The sequence below is a fragment of the Plectropomus leopardus genome, chromosome 9 (genome assembly GCF_026936395.1).
Source record: "Plectropomus leopardus strain MGB_pleo_1.0 chromosome 9, ASM2693639v1, whole genome shotgun sequence".
Taxonomy (NCBI): domain Eukaryota; kingdom Metazoa; phylum Chordata; class Actinopteri; order Perciformes; family Serranidae; genus Plectropomus; species Plectropomus leopardus.
In genome coordinates, this window is record NC_142184.1 from 37,777,962 (window position 1) to 37,798,042 (window position 20,081).

At 40.3% G+C, this 20,081-nt stretch overlaps 1 protein-coding gene across 2 annotated transcripts in view; it reads left to right on the forward strand.

Moving 5' to 3' along the window:
* Positions 1-3,596: 3,596 nt before the first annotated feature.
* The window catches only part of ephb2a (eph receptor B2a), a 103,208-nt gene continuing 86,723 nt past the window's right edge, over positions 3,597-20,081 (forward strand). Inside the window, exon 1 of one of the 2 annotated variants that reach the window (XM_088082697.1) lies at positions 3,597-4,038. In XM_088082697.1, the coding sequence (XP_087938823.1) occupies positions 3,939-4,038 (100 nt within the window). In that variant the 5' untranslated portion in view covers positions 3,597-3,938. The remainder of the gene's footprint in view (positions 4,039-20,081) is intronic. The other variant, XM_088082696.1, reaches the window with a different exon arrangement.

The window sequence follows — 20,081 nt, forward strand, 5'->3', positions numbered from 1 at the left end:
ATTCTTGACGGCACCTTGTCTACAGCAGCCATTTCTCCTTGTCTGACCACAGCCATTTCTACTGTGGTCAGGTTTGCCCGGGGTGTCAGCAATGTTGGCAGCACCCTCCCACTCCCACCGGCTGGCATTGGGATGCCATTGCCCCCGGCTGTACACGCTCGGCAACCACACCACTTCACTCTTGCTGGGGCATCTGGCGCCGGGATGCCGTTGCCCCGAGTTGTACATCTGCAGTGACCTCGACAGTTCGCTCTCGTTGGGGCATGTGGCACCGAGATGCCCAGGCCCCCGGCTGTACGACATTGGCTACTGCACCGGTTCACTCTCCTTGGGGCATCTGGCACCGGGCTGCCAGTGCCCTCTACTGCTTAACCTTGAAGCCTGCAGCGGTTCACTTTTGCCAAGGCATTGGGATGCCATTGCCCCCGGCTGTACATGCTCGGCAACCACACCACTTCACTCTCGCAGGGGCATCTGGCGCCGGAATGCCTTACCCCCTGTTGTACTCCCGCGGCATCCTCAAAAGCTCGCTCTCATTGAGCGATGCCGGTGCCCCTGGCTGTACAGCCTCGGCTACCGCATTGGTTCACTCTCGCTGGGGCATCCGGCATTGGGATGTCTGTGCCCCCTACCGTTCGTCCATGCCACCTACTGTTCATCTACAACACCCGCGGCAGCCAGCCTTGACTGGGGCTCTTGCCTTTGCCTCCCAACCCGTCTCGGCCAGGGCTGTTGGCACTGGGATGCCACCGACTTTTCCCTCTCATACTGTGCACTGCGTAGTTTCTTCCCAGGGTTCTGGTCCCTTTTCTGATCATTTAACGTCACGGCTGGCATCACCTGCCTTCAACACTGTTTCAAGCCTCGCTTCAGGCTGAGAAGCTTAACTGCATATCTTGAACTGATCTCAAATTTTCTCCCTGCCCGGCGTTGCACCAAGCGTCAGCTCCTTTTCCTTGGGTCAACTCAATTTTGCTCTCCGCATCATTCCCTGGGGGTGGGCCTTCCTTTCTCACCTGTTGTGCATCACTTCTTCTGTCCCATCACTCTTAACCTCCATCTCTCTTGTCACGCCAAGCCATGCCAAGCTCTGCTTCTGGCTCTTTCTCCTTTCTGATTGGAACGGGATCTCCTTCTTTTATGACGACCACCTGGCTCTTCCTCAGGACATCGACCTGTTCACTGATGTGGCTCCATCTGTCGGTTGTAAAACCTTACGATGGAAGATGGTTTGTAGGCAAATGGCCCCCAGAGTTGGAAGGACACTGCCAGGTCATATCATCTGCTCTCTTTGAGATCTACCCCATCATTGTCGCCATCATGTTATGGGGCCATGAATGGAGTTGCAAATCTGTCCTCATCTACTCAGACAATCTCGCAGTATTTGATATCATAAATAAAGGTTGCTCCAACTCCCCATCTATCATGCCTTTCTTGTGTTGGTTAACCTGGCACTCTTTCAATCACCAGTACATCCTCCATGCAGCTCACGTCCCGGGCCACTTCAACGCCATAGCTGACTCACTGTCTTGTTTCTCTTTTCAGAAGTTCAGAAGCTAGGCTCCTCATGCAGACGCACACCCGACTCCGGTTCCTTCATATTCAGCCTTGACTTTCAACATCTAAACCCAGCTTTCATGCCCCTGATCTTGGAATCTCAGAACACCATCATCAATAGCCTGTCCCCCGCAACTCTCTCTTCATATTGGTCTGCTTGGAATTGTTTCCACAACTTTCGCGACATGCATAACATAATTTTTCCTTCATTTGATCTCATCACCAAAACCTGCTTTATCATCCACACCCATTCTGTCTTGGGAATTAAACCCAGACAATCAAAGTCTACCTGAGCGGCATTTCGTTTATCTCTAAACTCCTAACCGGTAGTCCTGGCCAGCTCATGGTCACCCCCAGATCACCTCACTGCTCAGAGGCCTCTCATGCCAAGAACGAGCTCAAAATCCTCGTAGACTCCCATTAACCACGCTGCATCCACACCATCCACTCCGGATATAGCATACCTCACGTCAACCAAACTCTAGAGGCAATGTTCATTCTTGTCTTCTTCGGTTTTCTCAGATGCTCAGAATTCACTGCTTCGACCCTTCGATATGATCCACGTCAGCACGCCTGCCTTTCGGACCTTTCTTTTTTCTCCAACGACACCATAGTTTTTTATTTGAAAAGAACCAAAACCAACCAATCTAGCCAACCCACTCCCGTCGTCTACTTCAACATTCAATCAGTTCTAAACCCCTTCCTTATTCTCTCCAACTACTTACATTTCCGGACATCACAAAGCAAATCCCAAGATGACCCACTGTTTGCATCTGAATCCGGCCAGGTGGTTACCCGCTTCTGGTTCCACCAACACTTCCGTCAGGTTCTGTCATTGTCAGGCATCTCTCTCATGCATTACTCCGGACATTCTTTCAGAATCGGAGCCGCCACCTCAGCTTCCCGCAGCGGTATACCGGAACACTTTATTCAGATCATGGACAGATGGTCCTCCCAAGCTTATCACCGTTACATCCGTTCCGACCTAATAGATCTCAAATCGGCTTTGTTCTCTCTCATATAATGCACGCTTTTGGGGGTCTGTCGTGCCCAGGAGCCATGGTGTATTCCCACTGAAGCTTCCCCACTCGCACTCAACCATCCATCCCACAATAATTCAACATCAATATTTATACCAAATTTACATTCATGTCAATAAATTGTCAAAATGATTTCCTATTGAGGTCTGGTCCTTGCTAGTGAAATGCCTATTTAAAGAGAGGTAAACAAGAAACCTGAGGGTCTGTTTGCCACAATAGGGACAGAACATGTTGAAAAGTTTAATAATAATTTGTGATTTTTTTTTTTTTGTTCTGTGAAATGTATTTTTGTTCTATGAAATTTACTTTTGTTATGTGAAATGTATTTGTGTTCTGTGAAATGTATTTTTGCTCTGTGAAATTTATTTATTTATTTATTCGTGTTTTGTAAAATATATTTGTGTTTTGTGAAATATATTTATGCTGTGTGAAATGTTTTTGTGTTTTGTGAAATGTTTTTGTGTTTTGAAAAAATGTTTTTGTGTTTTGTGAACTGTTTTTGTGTTTTGTGAAATGTATTTGTGTTTTGTGAAATATATTTTGCGCTTTTGAAATATTTATTACTATTGGCCTTCAGGGCCACCATAGTCTAAGGTGGAGCACAAAGTAAAATGCTAAAATAATATACCTAAAAATTGGATATTAGCATAGTTGACTAGTTGACTTTTTAAATATATATATATATATATATAAACAATTACATTACAAAAAAGTAAGTAAATATAACTATTAATCTTAATTTATGTTAACATCATATCTAATTGTTAAATTGACTTAAACTGTATTTATATTTATTTAATTTTGTTTTTTTGTTTTTGTATCTTAAAAGTGACAAGTTTAATCAAATGATTCTTTCTAAGTTGTAGACATAACAATAAAATATGACGTAAACATACATTAATAGTTTTATTTTTTCAAGGTAATCGGTTTCCTAGATTTTTCTAAGTAAGATCAACCTGTAACATTTTACAGTGCAATAATAACTCGTTTGATAGACTCGTTGATTCACTTGCAACTCATCCTAAACAAGCAGTTCATTAATAATGGCTTTTTAAGATTACACACAAGGAAGAGCTCTGCAAGTTAACCCCTTCATCAGCATCGAGCCAGCGGCAGTGTGAAGCCGGCGTTGTGCCGTTTTTCCGGCGTGTTTCCGCCCCCTGCCTTTTGGTTTCGTCCAAACTGGTCTGGACAGCAGCTCCTCAACCTTTATCCCTGTACTGCTGCTACTGCTACTGCTGCTGACGATGACGATGATGATGATGATGATGATGATGACGATGTTGCTCTGCAGCTCTGAATGAATCCACAGTCCATGGCGCGCTGCTGCACGGCTGCGAGATGAATGCATTGGCTTTGTACAGTCCAGTGCCCGGAATGACTGTGATAATGGACATCTTATATTTTCTCTGGATACTGCCAACTGTGTGGGCTGTCGAAGGTAAGCCGGTGTTCAACTCTTGTTTGAACGTGAATGGTTGAAGTGTGGTGACGGCACGGCGCGGCGCGCGGAGAGGGACGGGGACACCACAGCTCCATCATCAGTATAAAAGAACAAAAAAATACTATAGTGTGTTTTAAAAGCATTTTACAGCAGAGATGACTCGTGTGGAAAACCGTGAAGCTCTGACAAATCTCGCTGTGCTGTGAGAGAATATGGTTGCATGTTTGTAGGCTCGGCTGAAATAAATCTGCTTCTTTGGCTTTTACTCTTTAATTGACATCATGAAAAGCCGCCGGGGATAGTCATCAGTGGGCTACAGTCGCTACAGTCTCGACTAGCATGAATATGAGGCTTTTATAATAATAATAATAATAACAACAACAACAACAACAATAATATTAATAATAATGATATAATTTCATAATTATTGTTTTAGCTATGCCTTCTGTTATCACTCATTTCGAGTTGGTTATGATCAGTCTTAGGACTATATTATTTTTTTAAATTGACAACATATAGCCTATAAATGCGGAATACAGATAAGCTTATGAACATGATACTGACAAATCTGCAGATTATGTTTGCAACATGCCTATTATGTACGCACCACGTGTTTGTAAAATAAAAGCCAAATAGTGAAGAACAGCAAAGAGAGTCAGTGGCTCTGGTTTGATTTTGGACTGGTGAACCTCCAGGAGTCAAGTACAGTGAAGACACCAGCCTGGCACTGAGCGCGCAGAGACGTGAGAACTGGATATGAAATTTGAGTGGAGATCCCAAAGTTTCCAAAGATAGGCCTGACACATACTAGGGACGTGTATCATACATAATGTCTCTAGAATATTTCCATTTGATGGCATGATGCAGCCAAGAAACCTTTGAATTTGAAAATTTCACTTATTTTTAGCATAATCCTAAATAAAGAGCTGCAACAAGTTGATACAAATATATGTGACTGTTAGACAGTGGAATGGGGTAGGTAACAGTGTTTAAGCCTCCTCAAATGGGCAAAAGGAAAAATGGATGTTAAGAGGCTGTGATGACTGAGACATGCGTGTAAAGGGGCAGCATAACACAGCTCCTCAAATCATCAGCTGACTGAAAAGACTGAAAAATATCTTTCCTGTCTTTTATTTTTGTTTTTTGTTCAGTTTCAATACAATTTTTTTTTCGATTCAAGTGATTGAGTGCCTATGTTTTTTTTATTTTAAGTTTAGTTTTCAATACCCTTTCTTTTTTATGCCATAATGGACTGTCATTGTTTTAGCTCCATGCTTTTGTGATTTCTTTATCTTTCATATCCTTATGGAAAAGCAATACTACATGTACTACTGGAGTAGACCTTTCCATGAAGACCCTGCAGTGTAGGGAACTAAATTTGAGACATATTAATGCAACATAAAAATGTAAGAAACAGCTGGCAATGTTGCTAACTTATTTCCTCGTGAACACTGAACAAAATGAGGGCAGGATATGAAACCTTCAGTGAACCTTCATGTTACTTACACCTGAATAATTGGAAGGAAGTACTGTCATTTAAAATAAAATGAGAAAAAAATAAAAAACAACTTTACTGGTAGTGCTGGTTTCAGACAGAAGTGAACTTCATTTACATTTTCAAACTCTCAATGGCACATTACGCTTTACAGAAAATGAAACACGAAAAGACAAAGCTCTTTATGGCTATATTCAAGACACCGAAGGACTTAAACAGGGTGTGTGGACGGTTCTCTGATTATGTGAGACTGTTCACAGCTTCTCTTTCAGGCTCAGAGCCAAATTGTTTATTTGCCATCATCCGAGGACAGGCTGCTCCAGTGATGATGAATTGCTGCAGGGCTGGAAAGTTTTCTCCATCTTTCACAGCCAATGAGTGTCATGTTATAGTGGTGCTAACAGTGTTGGAGCAGTTAAATGTGCTCATATGCGTCTAAGCACATCAGAGCTGTACTGAATGTCATTTTTTAACTTCAAACCTTCTATTTAGGACTTCAAAAGCCTCAAATGCCTGTCGCCATATTTAATGATGTCATCACCCTGAAAAAAAACAAAATCCTTAATTTGGATGAAGTGATTCATTTGATTAAAATAGGGAGTCTTTTTTATTTAATCAACTCTCTTTAATCATCAGTAAGTCATCAGTTTTGTTGACATAAATACGTGTAGACAGTGGACTGCAACAGTAAGGACATGAAATAATGAAATAAGAAGCAGGCCCCTTGGGCTTATAGTAACAAGAACAGAAATGTCATAAAAATAAATCATAACATTTCAAATAAAATGATTTGCATTTGTTTTAAAACAAATTTGGAATCTGGAATAGTCTGGTACAGACGTTTGGTGTGGCAAACACTCACTGGTTGTGTTAAGAGCGGGGCCGGTACTCAAGATATCAGTGTTAAAATGTTTAGATCACAGGAGTCAGAAACAATCCTGACAAACATGTTACTTGTTGTAAGAGTGGCTTTGGTCATCTGTAAAACAGCAGGGCCGGGATGTAGTGCAGAAATACCAACTTTAAACAGAAACTACAGACATGCAAACACAAAAAAAAAACATAACAATGCAACATTTGAATGTTGATTTACAATTTTACCATTAATGATATAAAGTAAGCTTTGGAGCTTTAAACCATGTGGTACAGCCCTAAAGCACATGTAACACCCCATCATTCTCAAACTTGATCTACATTCTCTGCCAGAAGAAGGCCAAAAATATGTGGACACATATGTTACTAGGGCTGGGTCTAGTCTGAATGAACATAAATCTCAATTCTCCCACATACAAAGATATATTGGACAGAGGTGTTCTTAAGTTTGTGGTAACAAAGTGGAACTCCAATAAGCCAGATAATTCAAAATGCAACACCAGAAGGGTAGAGGCTGTTATCAAAGCACACTGATGCTCATGTGGTCACAATCATATGATCAGGTCCCACCTATGGCTGGAATGTTATGATGTCCACCTCCTTTTGGCCATTTCGTGGGTAAATTTAATGAAGAGTTGGAACAAGCTGATACAGACTCCGGAAAGAAAATATATGACAGACGTCTACTGCTGTGGGTCTTTTGCCATCAATATAGCACATAAACACAAAAAAAAATCATCTTAAAAAAATCACACAAAAAAATCAGAAGGAAATGGGACCAGTTCACCACAGACCCCAAGGTGACAAATGACTGTACACTGTTAATGATGCAGTTTGAGGGTGAAGTGTTCTAAATGTGCCAACAAGCCAGCTGTTATCCAGATTATAGACTGATGGACAGACAGACAGACCGACAGACACATAAATATCGCAGAATAAAGATTATACAACAAGTAGTAAGGTAGTAACAGCTAAGAAATCTGATTGGTCAACAAGACATTTAGAATGTGCTCAAATTAGCATGCCTTCCTCATCACTGTAAAAATTACTCTGCCCCCCCTAATGCACTGCACTAGCAAAAATTACTTAATGGTAGAAATGTTCATCATCTGGGTGACAAGAAGCATTTCAGGGCAGTATCATAATGTAAGGACAACACATTGTCAAGAAAATCTCTGCAGCTTAAGTGAATGTCAAGATTTAATTTTATTGTCATTTCACTGCATAGTCGCATACACAGAATGAAACGAAATGCCGATCCTCACCAGCTCATTGCAGTGTATTTGAATTCTGTGCAAATTAAAAAGGCAGTAATAAATATACTAAAAACAACATAAATATACTAAAAAACCTCAATGCATAAAAACAAACAATATCAGAGTCCAAAGCAAACAGACATTACAGACACACTAGATAGCAACTGAGCTAACAAACATAAAACATACAGCAACACAAAAGTCAGTAACAGATGCAGTTGAGAAAAAAAAAAGTGCAGGTGTTCCATTTTAGCCCATTGACGGTCTAACTTAACGGCGACTAGCCGCCAAGCTGATTCTGTATTGATGGGGGGATGGATCTGAGCATGAGTGTGTGAGTCGGGAGGGGAGGGGACAAAGTCTAGTGGGGAGAGGACAAAGTGTTACGGATGTTAAAGCACACCTCGGATGTAATACCGCTTTATTAGTCAGCAGACAGGGTCTGTCCCCTCCTGATTCAAACTTGCCTGTGTCCACACCTTTGAATCCGCCCATTTCATTGAGTTTGAGTTGACTGATTGTGAAGATAGAGATAGAGAATGTAGCGAGTTGACAGTTGTGTCCGCTATCAGGCGAGATGTAAACAGCTGATCCGTGGTAACAATAACATTGGTTCAGCCTCTCTCTGCCTCTCTTATGTAAGCTTCCACAGACCTGACAGTTTTAACCACATCTCAGGCCATCCAATCAGCACCAGCCTTTCTCTGATCTGTTTCCACTCTCATTCATACACACGGGCTGTTTTTACCTGGAAGGGCACATTTGCAGCAGCAGAGCACAGATGTGGTCATCCAGCAGAGTATCCTGCCTGAGAGTATCCTCCTGGCTGCCTCACAGCTGGAGCTGTACTGCATATAATTGCAATGTCTTGTACCAGTGAGTGCTGTTGCTGCCATTCACACTGTTGTCTCTCCTTGAGACATTTGCACGGAGACGGTGCTGTTGTTGCATGACAGTTGTTTCCTTAATACCAGGAAGACTTGTGATTACATACAGTGAATGGTTTTGAGTGGAAACAGTCATCACCCTCCTGGAGTAATAATAGAAACTTATTAATGGATGCCTATTTTCATTAAATTCTTATTCTAGGGTCTGATGTTACCTAGTTTGAGATATATCTTTACATAGATTAATTTTTCTCATCTTATTTTTTTAAAATAATGTTAGTATTTTAGATTGTTCCAGCAATCTTAACATGCTGGTTAGGTACGCAAAGCATACAGTCTTTTACAACTATAACTATTTCAATTCCCACTGACATCATCACTCATTGATAAGACAAATCTCTTGTAACGACCAAAGGAAATATGTTTAAATGTTATTGATTTTCTGCACGTACAGCAGCCCTAATATTTTCATTCGTGTGGGTCTGCATTTTTGGGACCATCTTATCTCAGTACTGTCATTTGGTTGATGTCATATCATTTGTGATTGTTATATTGCAACCCAACATTCAGTTCTGAGCGCCGTATTGCATATATTTGAACCAGCTTTTATACTGTATTCTATATAATATAACCTTCTCCAGTCAGCAGGCTGTGGCTCTGCAGTAGAGTTGCATCGATTTGTGGTGTTTCCAGTCCAGTCTGCTTTACAAAATTAAACTGGTTTGATTCATGCAAACCGGCTGAACCAGTCACGTTCTGGCAAATTTTAAAGTAGCCTCAGTCATAGCGCTGAATCTAGGGCTGAAACAATTAGTTGAGTAAATCAAATAATTTGATTATTAAAAACCATTAACACTAAAATTGTTTGTCTTCGTTTAATCCAGGGGGATCATAGAGTGCACCATGTTTAGTATGGATGGTTATTTCAGTTCTATTCCTGCTCAAGCATCTTAACTGAAAGCACCCAATCTATGGGAGCGGTCAAAGCAAACCCGACACAACAAAGTAACATTAATATCAACAATAGCATTTAGCATAAATCAGTTTGAGAGCTATAGTGTTTCCCTACAGTGTTACAGGCCTGATGGTGCGCCAGGTTTTTTTTGCCTTGTTTTTGCATGTTTTGTATTTTAGCACTTAAATGCACTAAATTGGCTTTGTTTAGATAAATATAATGTCTTTTGCATTTCAAAAAATCTTTGTCTTATTAAAACCCAGAATGCAATATGGCAGACATTAAATGCACGAAATGGATTTAGTTTTGAGGTTTAGTTTACTATTTTAGTACCAACTGCCCAGGGACCTCTGCAATTAAAGTATAGATTTTTCTAAAGCAAAAGACAATTAGCTGCTTGTTCATTATAAGGGACCTTAGATTGTCATATTTTCTCAACTGCAGCACAGGGCCAAGGCTGGAATCGAACCCGCGATCGCTGCAGCGAGGACACAGCCTCTATACATGGGGTGCCCGCTCTATCCAGTGAGCCACCAGGTGCCCCAGTTGTGTAGCGGTTATTAATAACTACGTTAGAATTTGGATTTTGCACTCGTTAAAGTAAAAGGGGCACCACTCTGCATTTAAGAGAGAATTCAATTTTAAATTATGACAGTTTCAATACATCATCACTTTAATCTCACAATCTGTACCATTTATCCTGTATACATTGACAGTGTTTCCTCTACACTCATTTAGGAGTGGCAGCCCGCCACTCCTAAATCCTACCCGCCGCTCCTTCAAATGTCGGTTTTTTTTTGGTTTTTTTTTTTTTTTTTAATTGCAAATACACCACCGCCGCATCACAGCACAGTCCTGCACTGCGTTGGGTGTCGCGAGTGTTGAGGCAGATAACTATCTTGCTCCGTATCTACTCTTTGGCGTAGATACCACCGCCCCCTCCCACCCCCCAACAGAACTAACTGGTGCCGACGTTAATTAGCTACTCGCATCCAGGCATCAGGTGGGAGAGTCAGAGGAGTGTCGGCTTGAAAATAGCATGCAACTTACCGGAGAAAAGGTAGACTTATTAGCTTAAGAAAACTTATAATAGATTTTATTAGTTAAATAAACATTCGCAAAATATTGATGGCCACCTAAGGTTACGTAGCTTAAGTTAATTGGGCCCGGTGCCAACTCAACTCAGGTTCGCTAACGTGAGTAAACTAATTGATAGCATTATGCGATATACACGCCATGATGTAACTGCTGACTTCATTTTCAGATGAGCTTGTTCAAATATTTTTCAAAGAAGAGAAAGACACCTGATGAGGATGGCGCTAGTCAGGTATCATTAGCCTTTTTACTGACTCAAATTATGATGGTTAGGTAAAAAATTATGTTCACACTTGTAATCAAATGTGACGTGAGTGTAAATTATCTAACGTTAATGTTTTATGTAATCGTATAAGACAAGTAACAGACAGGGAGGAGCAGTGGAACAAAGTGAAGGAGAGCAGAGTACAGGAGGGGGAGTGCCGAGTGAAGGAGCAGGAGAGCAAAGTGATGGTGCAGGAGAGAGAGATGAGAGGAGAGGAGAAAAACATAAAGGGAAACACAGGCTATCAGGCTGGGACCCTAAATGGGTTGAAAAAAAAAAAAAATGATTGTTTCTATTTGTAGGTGAAGACTGACTTGAGAAACAGGCTGCAGGGGGATCACCTTGCAGCATGTATGCTGCTGAGCATCAACGGGCCACCTCTTGGGGAATTTCCGTACAACAGAGCCTTAGAGCTGTTCTACAAAAAAACAAGAAAAATCCATTGTTCTGAGCCTGGGTGCAAACTTTGCCACTGATTACAGCCCCATCAAGAAATTATTATTTATTGTTTTTATTATTTTATTGTTGAATTTTTGCTATTATTTTTTATTTTTACATTCAGCCTTTAAAAAGCGTCATTTGTTTACGCCGCCACGTAAAGAGGAAACACTGATTGATCTTGTTTCTCTCATGAAATAATATCCACAGACAACGACTTGGCGATAAATGAAAATATTTTATTTAGGCTAAAAAAATGATGAGTAAATAGAGGAAGTAGTATGACATACAAAGGACAATGAACAAATGAAAGGGAACCTAAGTGATGTATGTTCAGGTGATGTAAATGATTAATTATGGATGATAATGGGTGGAAATTCGTGACTGTCTAAAGCATGGATGCGTACTGAACGGTAAATTAGACTTTAAAATTCGGCGTTAAAGCTTAGCTATACGACATCAACTCTGATCACTAGAAGATGTTATTCTGCCTACTTTTACCGACATGATTAGACTTCTCCTGGGAGGTCCAGGTCGTCACTTCACTCCAGGGGAGAGCTGTGGCGCGTCTTCCAGACGAGGTGACCTGCTGAAAGGCGGCAGCGGCGGCGGCCGGGCAGGTGGAGTCGGTGTGCGGCGGTCTTTAACTAGCCTCAGTGTCCGCCTCGGCGAACCGGTAAAAGTCTTTAAACAAAGTCCTTAAGGGCAGGCAACGGATGCTGATAGTTTGTGCAGCAGGTGTTGCTTCTAGATCTATGACAGAGTTGACGGCGAATGGCGGAGTGTCTGGAAGAGACCCCATGAGACTGTTATCTCTAATGGCATCTTGAGCAGGAAAGCTTGAAAGGGTGACACTTTTAGTGGCTTAAAAGCAGAACGTGTTTTGCAGATGTCCACAGGGAGTCTCAGTAAAGTTAATTAACAACCCTCTGTTGGATGCTTTGGGTTTGTAAAACAGTGTCTCTTGACGTGTCCCCCACTTGCGTAGGGAAAGTTGAGCTCTGGAGTTCCTCAGAAATTGCATTTTATTTTAAGTACAATTTTGGCTTCCCTTGATTTTCGAAACAAGATAATCGCAATAAAATGATTTTGTGCCACATGATGGGCCTACCAATGTTGCTTTTGCTTTGTCTCTTATTTTTTAAATAAAGTGCTGTCTTGCTTAGTGAATGGGCTTGGCCTGTCCTTCCAAAGTCCATAAAGAAGTTTCAGTGCAGGTTGATAACAGCAAGCCATGACGTACTGCCTCTGCAGTTGCTTTAAAAACCGGATCTCATTTGGGTTCCAGATTGTGTGCACAGTGAGAGAGTGCATGAGTGACAACGAGCGTGAGCAGGGAGAGCAAAATGTGACGGTGACGGTGAGGTTAAAGCAACCACAGCAGAGAGAATGAACAATGCAGTGTGTGATAGTTTGAGGCTGTTAGTCAGTGAATAAATGCTAAAACTTCTTAAGCCCTGAGCCAAGCTTCCCTGTCTAACTTACCACCTGCTGATTAGAGTGATGGGACTTAGGCTCCAAATTATGCAAGCAAGGTTTGCCTCCCATTGGAAACTGACCAGGCTCACTTAAGTTGGACTGTTAAGTGGGGTTGGGAAATTAATCTAAAAATAATCAAAACTGACATTCAGAACATCTAACCGATATGATCTTGCCCATGTCGGTTATTTCGTTGTTTTTTTTTTTAAATTCTGTTAATTGTTTAGACTTAGACAACTTTATTGATCCCCGGAGGGAAATTTAGTTGTCACATCAGCTTGGCACGTAAGACATACAGAGACATACACAGAAAAATAAGAAGAATAATAGAAGATAGAAATAAACATAAATATATAAAAATAGAATAAATAGAATGTTGAGGTAGTGCAAAAGAGTACTGAGGTAGTGCAAATGCAGTGGTAAGGTGCAATCTGATGATGGCAAGGATACACATGAGCATGGTAATGATGACAGCAGAATAGGGGGAATATTTAGAGGTGTACATATAATACTAATAATGGTAATAACATCAGTTTGAAGGCATCGCACACATAATAGTAGTGATAGTATTAATAATAGTAGTAATAATAATAATAATAGTAGTAATAATATCCATAATACTAATATTAATAATAGTATCAGCAACATGACATTAGCACTTGACATTTTTATGTCTGATGACCAATGTTATGTATAATATAATATAATAATAATGATAGAATAATTATAATGGTATATATATATATATATATATATATATATATATATATATATATATATATATATATATATATATATATATATATATATATAGTGATGTATAATATAATATTTATAATACAATACAGGCAACGATCCGATGTTATATATTTGTACATATATATACATGATATGCATACACACATACTGCAGTCTGTACTGTTTGGATGTGGAGTGACAGAGTTTAGTCCAGTTCAGTGAGAGTGACCACAGGTCTGACAGAGGTGGATGTGTTGAACAGTCTGATGGCAGCAGGCAGGAATGATTTCCTGTATCGCTCCCTCAGACAGCGGGGTTGGAGGAGTCTGTTGCTGAAGCTACTCTTCAGCTTGTCCAGTGTCTTATGGAGGGGATGGGTGACATTGTCCGTTATTGCCAGCAGTTTTGCCAGCATTCTGTCCTCAGCCACCTCCTCCAGGGAGACAAGCTTAGAGCCAACAACAGACTCTGCCTTCCTGATCAGTTTGTTCAGTCTGTTTGCATCCTTTGCCTTGATGCCTGCCCCCCAGCACACCACAGCAAAGAAGATGGTGCTCGCAACAACAGACTGATAAAACATCAGGAGCATCCTGTTGCAGACATTGAAGGACCTGAGTCTCCTCAGGAAGTAAAGCCGACTCAGGCCCTTCTTGTAGGCTGCCTCAGTGTTGGTGGACCACTCCAGTTTGTTGTCCAGAAGGACGCCCAGGTACTTGTATTTCGCCACCAGGTTGCCAACTCCCACTCCTCTGGCGTGAGTCTCATGCTTTTGGGCTCTGTCTCATGCTCTCAAGACACAGAGGAAAACCTCAAGCCAAAACACTGCAAGAGCAGAAGTTTTGAACAATCATGTAATGCAGTGAACGCCTTTGACTCTAGAGTACAGCTGAGTATTTAATAACCGAGTGGTGTTTCATTATGGCAGATCAAACAGCTGTTGGTCTGACAGCAGCGAAGTGAGACACACTGGCAAACAGAGCGGAACTTCTCCCCACAGCACCAAAGTGTCTGAATGAACAAACAGATAAATATTAAGTGGTGGAAAGTGACTTCTTTAGACTTCTACAGACTACTTTGTTTTAATATCAGGTTTAATCAGACTTTGGATAGAATTATAAGAACCACCAGGACACATTGCTCCGTGTCTCATCAGCCGCCTCGCGCAGGGACAGATATAGTGATTTGGGGGCCTGGGGCCACAGGCACTTTGCCTTATTTTCAACCTTTCTCTAACTGAGAATGTTGGCAGGCTGTTAGCAGCTATAGAAGAAGTAGGCCAAATCAAAACTTTTTTTCCCCAGTAAAATGATGAATGGCATTCAGCAGAAGTTCAAGTCAGAGTCCTGCAGTCAGGAGAGGTTGGCCTATTAGCAGGATATGGTACCTAAATTAACCTTAAGTTTGTTTAAGATGGAGCTTTTAATTTTTATATAATACTGGATAGTATAATAAATCATAATGCATCATATCACACACCATGGTCAAATGAAACTGTGTCAGTGAACTATGTGGGCCAAAACAAACCAAAAAGAAAAAGAAAAAATAAACTAAATAATTGTTCATTAATCGTAATCAGTGTAAAATGTTCAGTGTTACATGGTCTTGGCTGCACCACAAAGCTTTCATTGTTTTTCAGTTCACTTGTATTCAAAGTCAAAAAAAGATATCCAGTGTTAAAAAGAAACATAAGTGTTAATGTTCAGTAAATGTGTAATATGTTAAAAAATACTAAAAAATTACTAAGATAAATACTAAGATTTCAGTTTCAATCAAAATATGTGATTATTAATTTAGCCATAATTGAGCAGCCCTATGAGAAACAGCTGATTCATGAAGTTAAAATAAAGAATTATTTTTTATGAAACCAACTTGTCTGTTGAGACACAGTGTCGTTAAGTTTCACTCTGGATTAATTGCTGAGTCATGTGGGACACCTGGTAAAATTCAGTAAACCAGTCTGGTCTGGTGTTGGGTTAAATCAAACCAGTTTTAATATTTTCACACAAGCCCAAGCCTCCCAGGAGGTAGAGCAGTCGTCCACTTATCATAGGGTTTGTGGTTTGATCCCTGACCCCAGCAGTCTACATGTTCCCAGCAGTCAACTGATACCCAAGGATTAGATCATATCATATAATTGATATTACCTCACACAAACATGAGAAGACTTGACATTTTACTTTGATCATAAACTATAATTTGAACTTATTAAACCTAACATATGTCCTCATTCCTCTGAGATGACACTTTTTGTTGTCCTTGGAAAGGAGCCAGCCTGGCCTCAGTGGCCTTTGCTGACATTTGTCAGTGGAAGGCAGCTATATAATCCAATCAATATTCTGTGGTAGGAGCAGCAAAATGCCCTTTGGCCTCTGGGAGCAGTCATAGAAAACATTGAGCATCACAACAGCCCATGACCCAGTTCTTCACTGGCCCATGGTTGCTTCGCCAAACTTGGGAAGTAGGTTAATGTTTTATTTGTGTCTAGTCTGTTTCCAACTTGTCTAGTTACCTCTCAGTTCAGTTCCTAAGACAATAACCACAGGCCATCTACTATTATTTATTAAACATGGAATCCACACAGGTAGTTGTGATGGTAAGACATGCAATAGTCCTGCCCGTTCTTTGACCATGTTTCCTTGTTTTAACACTAACCTTGCACATTGTTAAGTTGTGGCATTTGCTCCTCCTGCTGAATCCTAATAAAATTAAGTATAAATAGATAAAATGATAACCCAAGATTTGCATCACAATAATAAGGTGAACAGAATATTTATTATTTCATTTTGCATGTGTATTATTTTATGTAGTTGCTAAAAAAAAGTTCTCCAAGAATAATGCATTATAGTTTTTTCATGTTCATGCGACCAGTTTCTAAGTCACCTTCACCTTTTCGCTCTCAGGAGATCAACCACTGTGACGTTCATCTCAGCATTCCAGAGTTATATTTTCCCCTCACAACATTATTTGTAAAATTAACTGATACATATGCTGGGATGTGATTTTGGGGAAAAGAATTAGATAACCTCCTACCTTTATTCTCACCTCTGGTTGGCATTATATTTCCCCAAACGTAAAAGGCTTGAGTACTTCAGTGCCTTTCCCCAACAAGACACTGAAACAGTGAATCTACTGAAGTAAAACTTTTAATGAAGCATAAATCCACTGAAGCATGTTGTCTTTCCCCAGGAGAGCAGTGTACTTGGTCCATGTGACATTTGCCCAGTCAGTCTCTGCACCGATTGTGCTTTCCAGAAGTCCAATGCCATGGGCAGGAGAGAATGGATAGTTAGAATTGGTTATTACAAGGGCTGGGTATTGTCAAGAACCTCACAATTCAATTCAATTTTTTATTTTTGGGTCACGATTCGATTCGATTCGATTCCGATTTCGATTTCGATTTCGATTCGATTCGATATTGATCCAGTTGCTTCGATATCAATTCAGTTATGTGTGTTGATGTCAAAAATACCCAGATAATTTATTCGAATACCTTCTGATATGTGTTCAATAAAGCAAGCATTATCTGTATTGATTTAGAACAAACTGACACCAAACATTATTTTCCCATTACATTATACTTTATTAAATAAAAATTAAAACTCAAATAAATTTTAAGTACAGAAAAGTGCACATTTTTGCCTGAGCTGAACTTAACATAAGTAATAAACATTTATGCAGGATTTGTCAGCCTGTATTTGTGTGTGATCCACAGCTTTAGCGTTAGCAACAGGACAACATCTGCGTGGTGCTGGCTCAAACGGCTACGTAGGTTCGTCGTATTGTTGCAGTGTTTTAATACTTACTCATGAGGCTCACACACGACATAACTACTATCGACTTCGTCTATCCAAACGTCGGCTTTTAATGTTGTTGGCGCTGATTTTAACACATTGCTACTTTGCACCACTGTCGCCATTTTACTGAATAAACAACAGATGTTGTTTGGGGGTCAAGCGGGGCCTCTAAACAACGTCACTTACACTCTGGTGGCACTCACTGTACCCCCGTGGGAGCGGGGCATCATTACAATGGAAATAATAGAGGATAAGGATTTTATGAATTGATATTGAATTGGTGACATATTGCAATGCACTGATGAATCAATTTTTTTTACCCAGCCCTAGTTATTACACTATTAGACAACAGAGAAAACATTGTTTTAGAATGTCCTTACTATGACTTGAGTTGTTAAAAGCTTTTTAAGTTAAGGCCCTTACACACCAAACCTACATTAAAGAATTAGAGGCGACGAAGGCCGACTACATCTCAGCCAAAAAGTGTCATCAGAACACATGTGCACAAAGACTACAACCGATGGCAAACTTGCACATATCCTCTTTGCCTGCGTGAGAGGAAATTAAATTTCAATTCAGTTCAATTCAATTTGATTTAAAAAGCCCATTATCGCAAAACACAGTTTGCCTCAGAGGGCTTTACAGCATAACTCTAAAGCAGCAGGTCGCAGGCTTCTGTAATTGTCATTCAAAAACAGAAACTGGAAGACAGGATGGATTCAAAGTATGTACCTAGCAAAGAATTACGGCATTTGTTCGCTTTCCTAAATTTGTTTCTCTTTTACACTGAGCTGAACTGCCAATCAGAGTGATTTGATTCACTGGTGGGCGGGCTGTCTCTGCCACCAGTTCAACATGAACTGGCCAAAAGAAAGCCACCAAGAGCTGACTAGTGTCAACAGTGCAAACACACTGCAAAAACTGGCACTCCCCAACAGCCTGACATTGACCAAAGGAAGACTGTCAGCTTGATGTGTCAGGGCCCACAAAATACATGTAATTTCAACTTACTGACAGGAGTTAGAAAAACATTCAATCATTTTAGCAAAGTGAAGTTCAATCCAACACAGACCAATGGAAGTTTAAAGATACAAAGGATCAAAACCTCTGAAAGTTTTTAACACCTGCATTAAAAAAAATAAAGATGTTTTATGATGAATCAACAGACACTTGTTCATTTACAACCAAATCTGTGGTGGGCCATGCTCATCTTTGGCAAGTGTCACCCATTAAAGCTTTGTTAATTAACTCATAAAGAGCCTAATTAAAAATATCCAACTTGGTTTGGGCAGTATGTGATATTTTACACCTTTATACCTTCCTGAAATTTCACCAAGGTATACAGTATATGACCATGCAAATGTGCAACGCTAACCCCACTCCCCACCCCACATTAATAAACCCACAATAGAAACCCACAAAACACTAAGGAATGTAATATTCTCTCACCCATTTTCCTTATTAAACATGGAAATACAACTGTATACCTTTGGACACACTTAATTCAAACTCGACAGAAACAAAATAAAACTCACCCAAAGCATCTTGGTTACTCTTGTTACTAATCTAGTTAGTAAGTCAACCGTCCCAATAATCACCATCTCTAGTTTGGTTGAAATAATTCCTAATTTACCAAGTTAGGTGTAAAACACATGTTGTTATTCCCCACGTTCTCTCTCTGCTTGCTGGCTGCTGGCTGTTTACAGTCCTGTAACTTCCTCCTCCACCACTGGGTGTTGCTGTGTCTTTCAGCTCAGCTGTCTGTTTCACCAGTAGAGACCACAGACTGAGCTCTGGTGGTGCATGCTGTGCACTACATACAATGAGTTTAACAATGTAGGGACCAAAACCCATTTTGGACAGATGAAAGTTAATTATCTATAATAAAGGTTTTCTCACCGGAAAATGGCAGGGTAGAGCAGGACACTCAGTGATTGCTTTGAAATACGTTTACTCTTTTAATCATGACACATAGTAAACCTACTGTACGTTGCTTTAATCGGTGGAACAGCTGATAGCATTGAGGATAGCAGGCAGCTGGAGGCTCAAATGCTACAGTATCTTGTCTGTTAGAGAAGAGTACATCATGCCCGTGTAGGCACTGAACATCTTAGCTTCTCCTTAAAGCGCTCTCTCATCTGGTTAAGTCACAGAAAAATAGTAAAACTGTATTTTTGTCAATATGGATCAGGCCTCATGTGGTGATGGACCAAGCCAGAGACAGTACACACTGTGCTCAACTTAGACAATTCTGCAGGACATAGTGTATGTTAGAATGTTTAGAACCCTAACCCTAACTGAATAGCTGCCCAACTATTCTGTAGTCAACAAACTGTTGAAATAAGTCATTTTTAAAAAAACTTTGGAATCATGGCTCTGAATTGCATGTCCAGAAAAATCATCACCGAATACCATCTATAGTTTTTATTGTCCTCAGTTGGTGTTAACAAACATCATCTCTCTTTATTCACATTGCAGAACTGTCCGGAATGTCCAGTGCAGACACTGAGGCTGAACAGGGCACTGAACACTGAGGGTCAAGCTCATTATGTACTAGTTGGTTTATGCTAAATATAAAACAGAGTTTTATTTATCCACTAAAAGGTGAAGAACACTGACTGAAGTGTCTGGTCTTAACCTCTGTACAGAGTGGAGTTTAGACATAGAAAACAGACTTTGTGATTCCAGTGTTAAATATTCCAAACTTTGGAAAGTTCCCATGTTATCAAAAGAGAAAAGCTCTATAGCGAGAAAGTCCTGGGTAT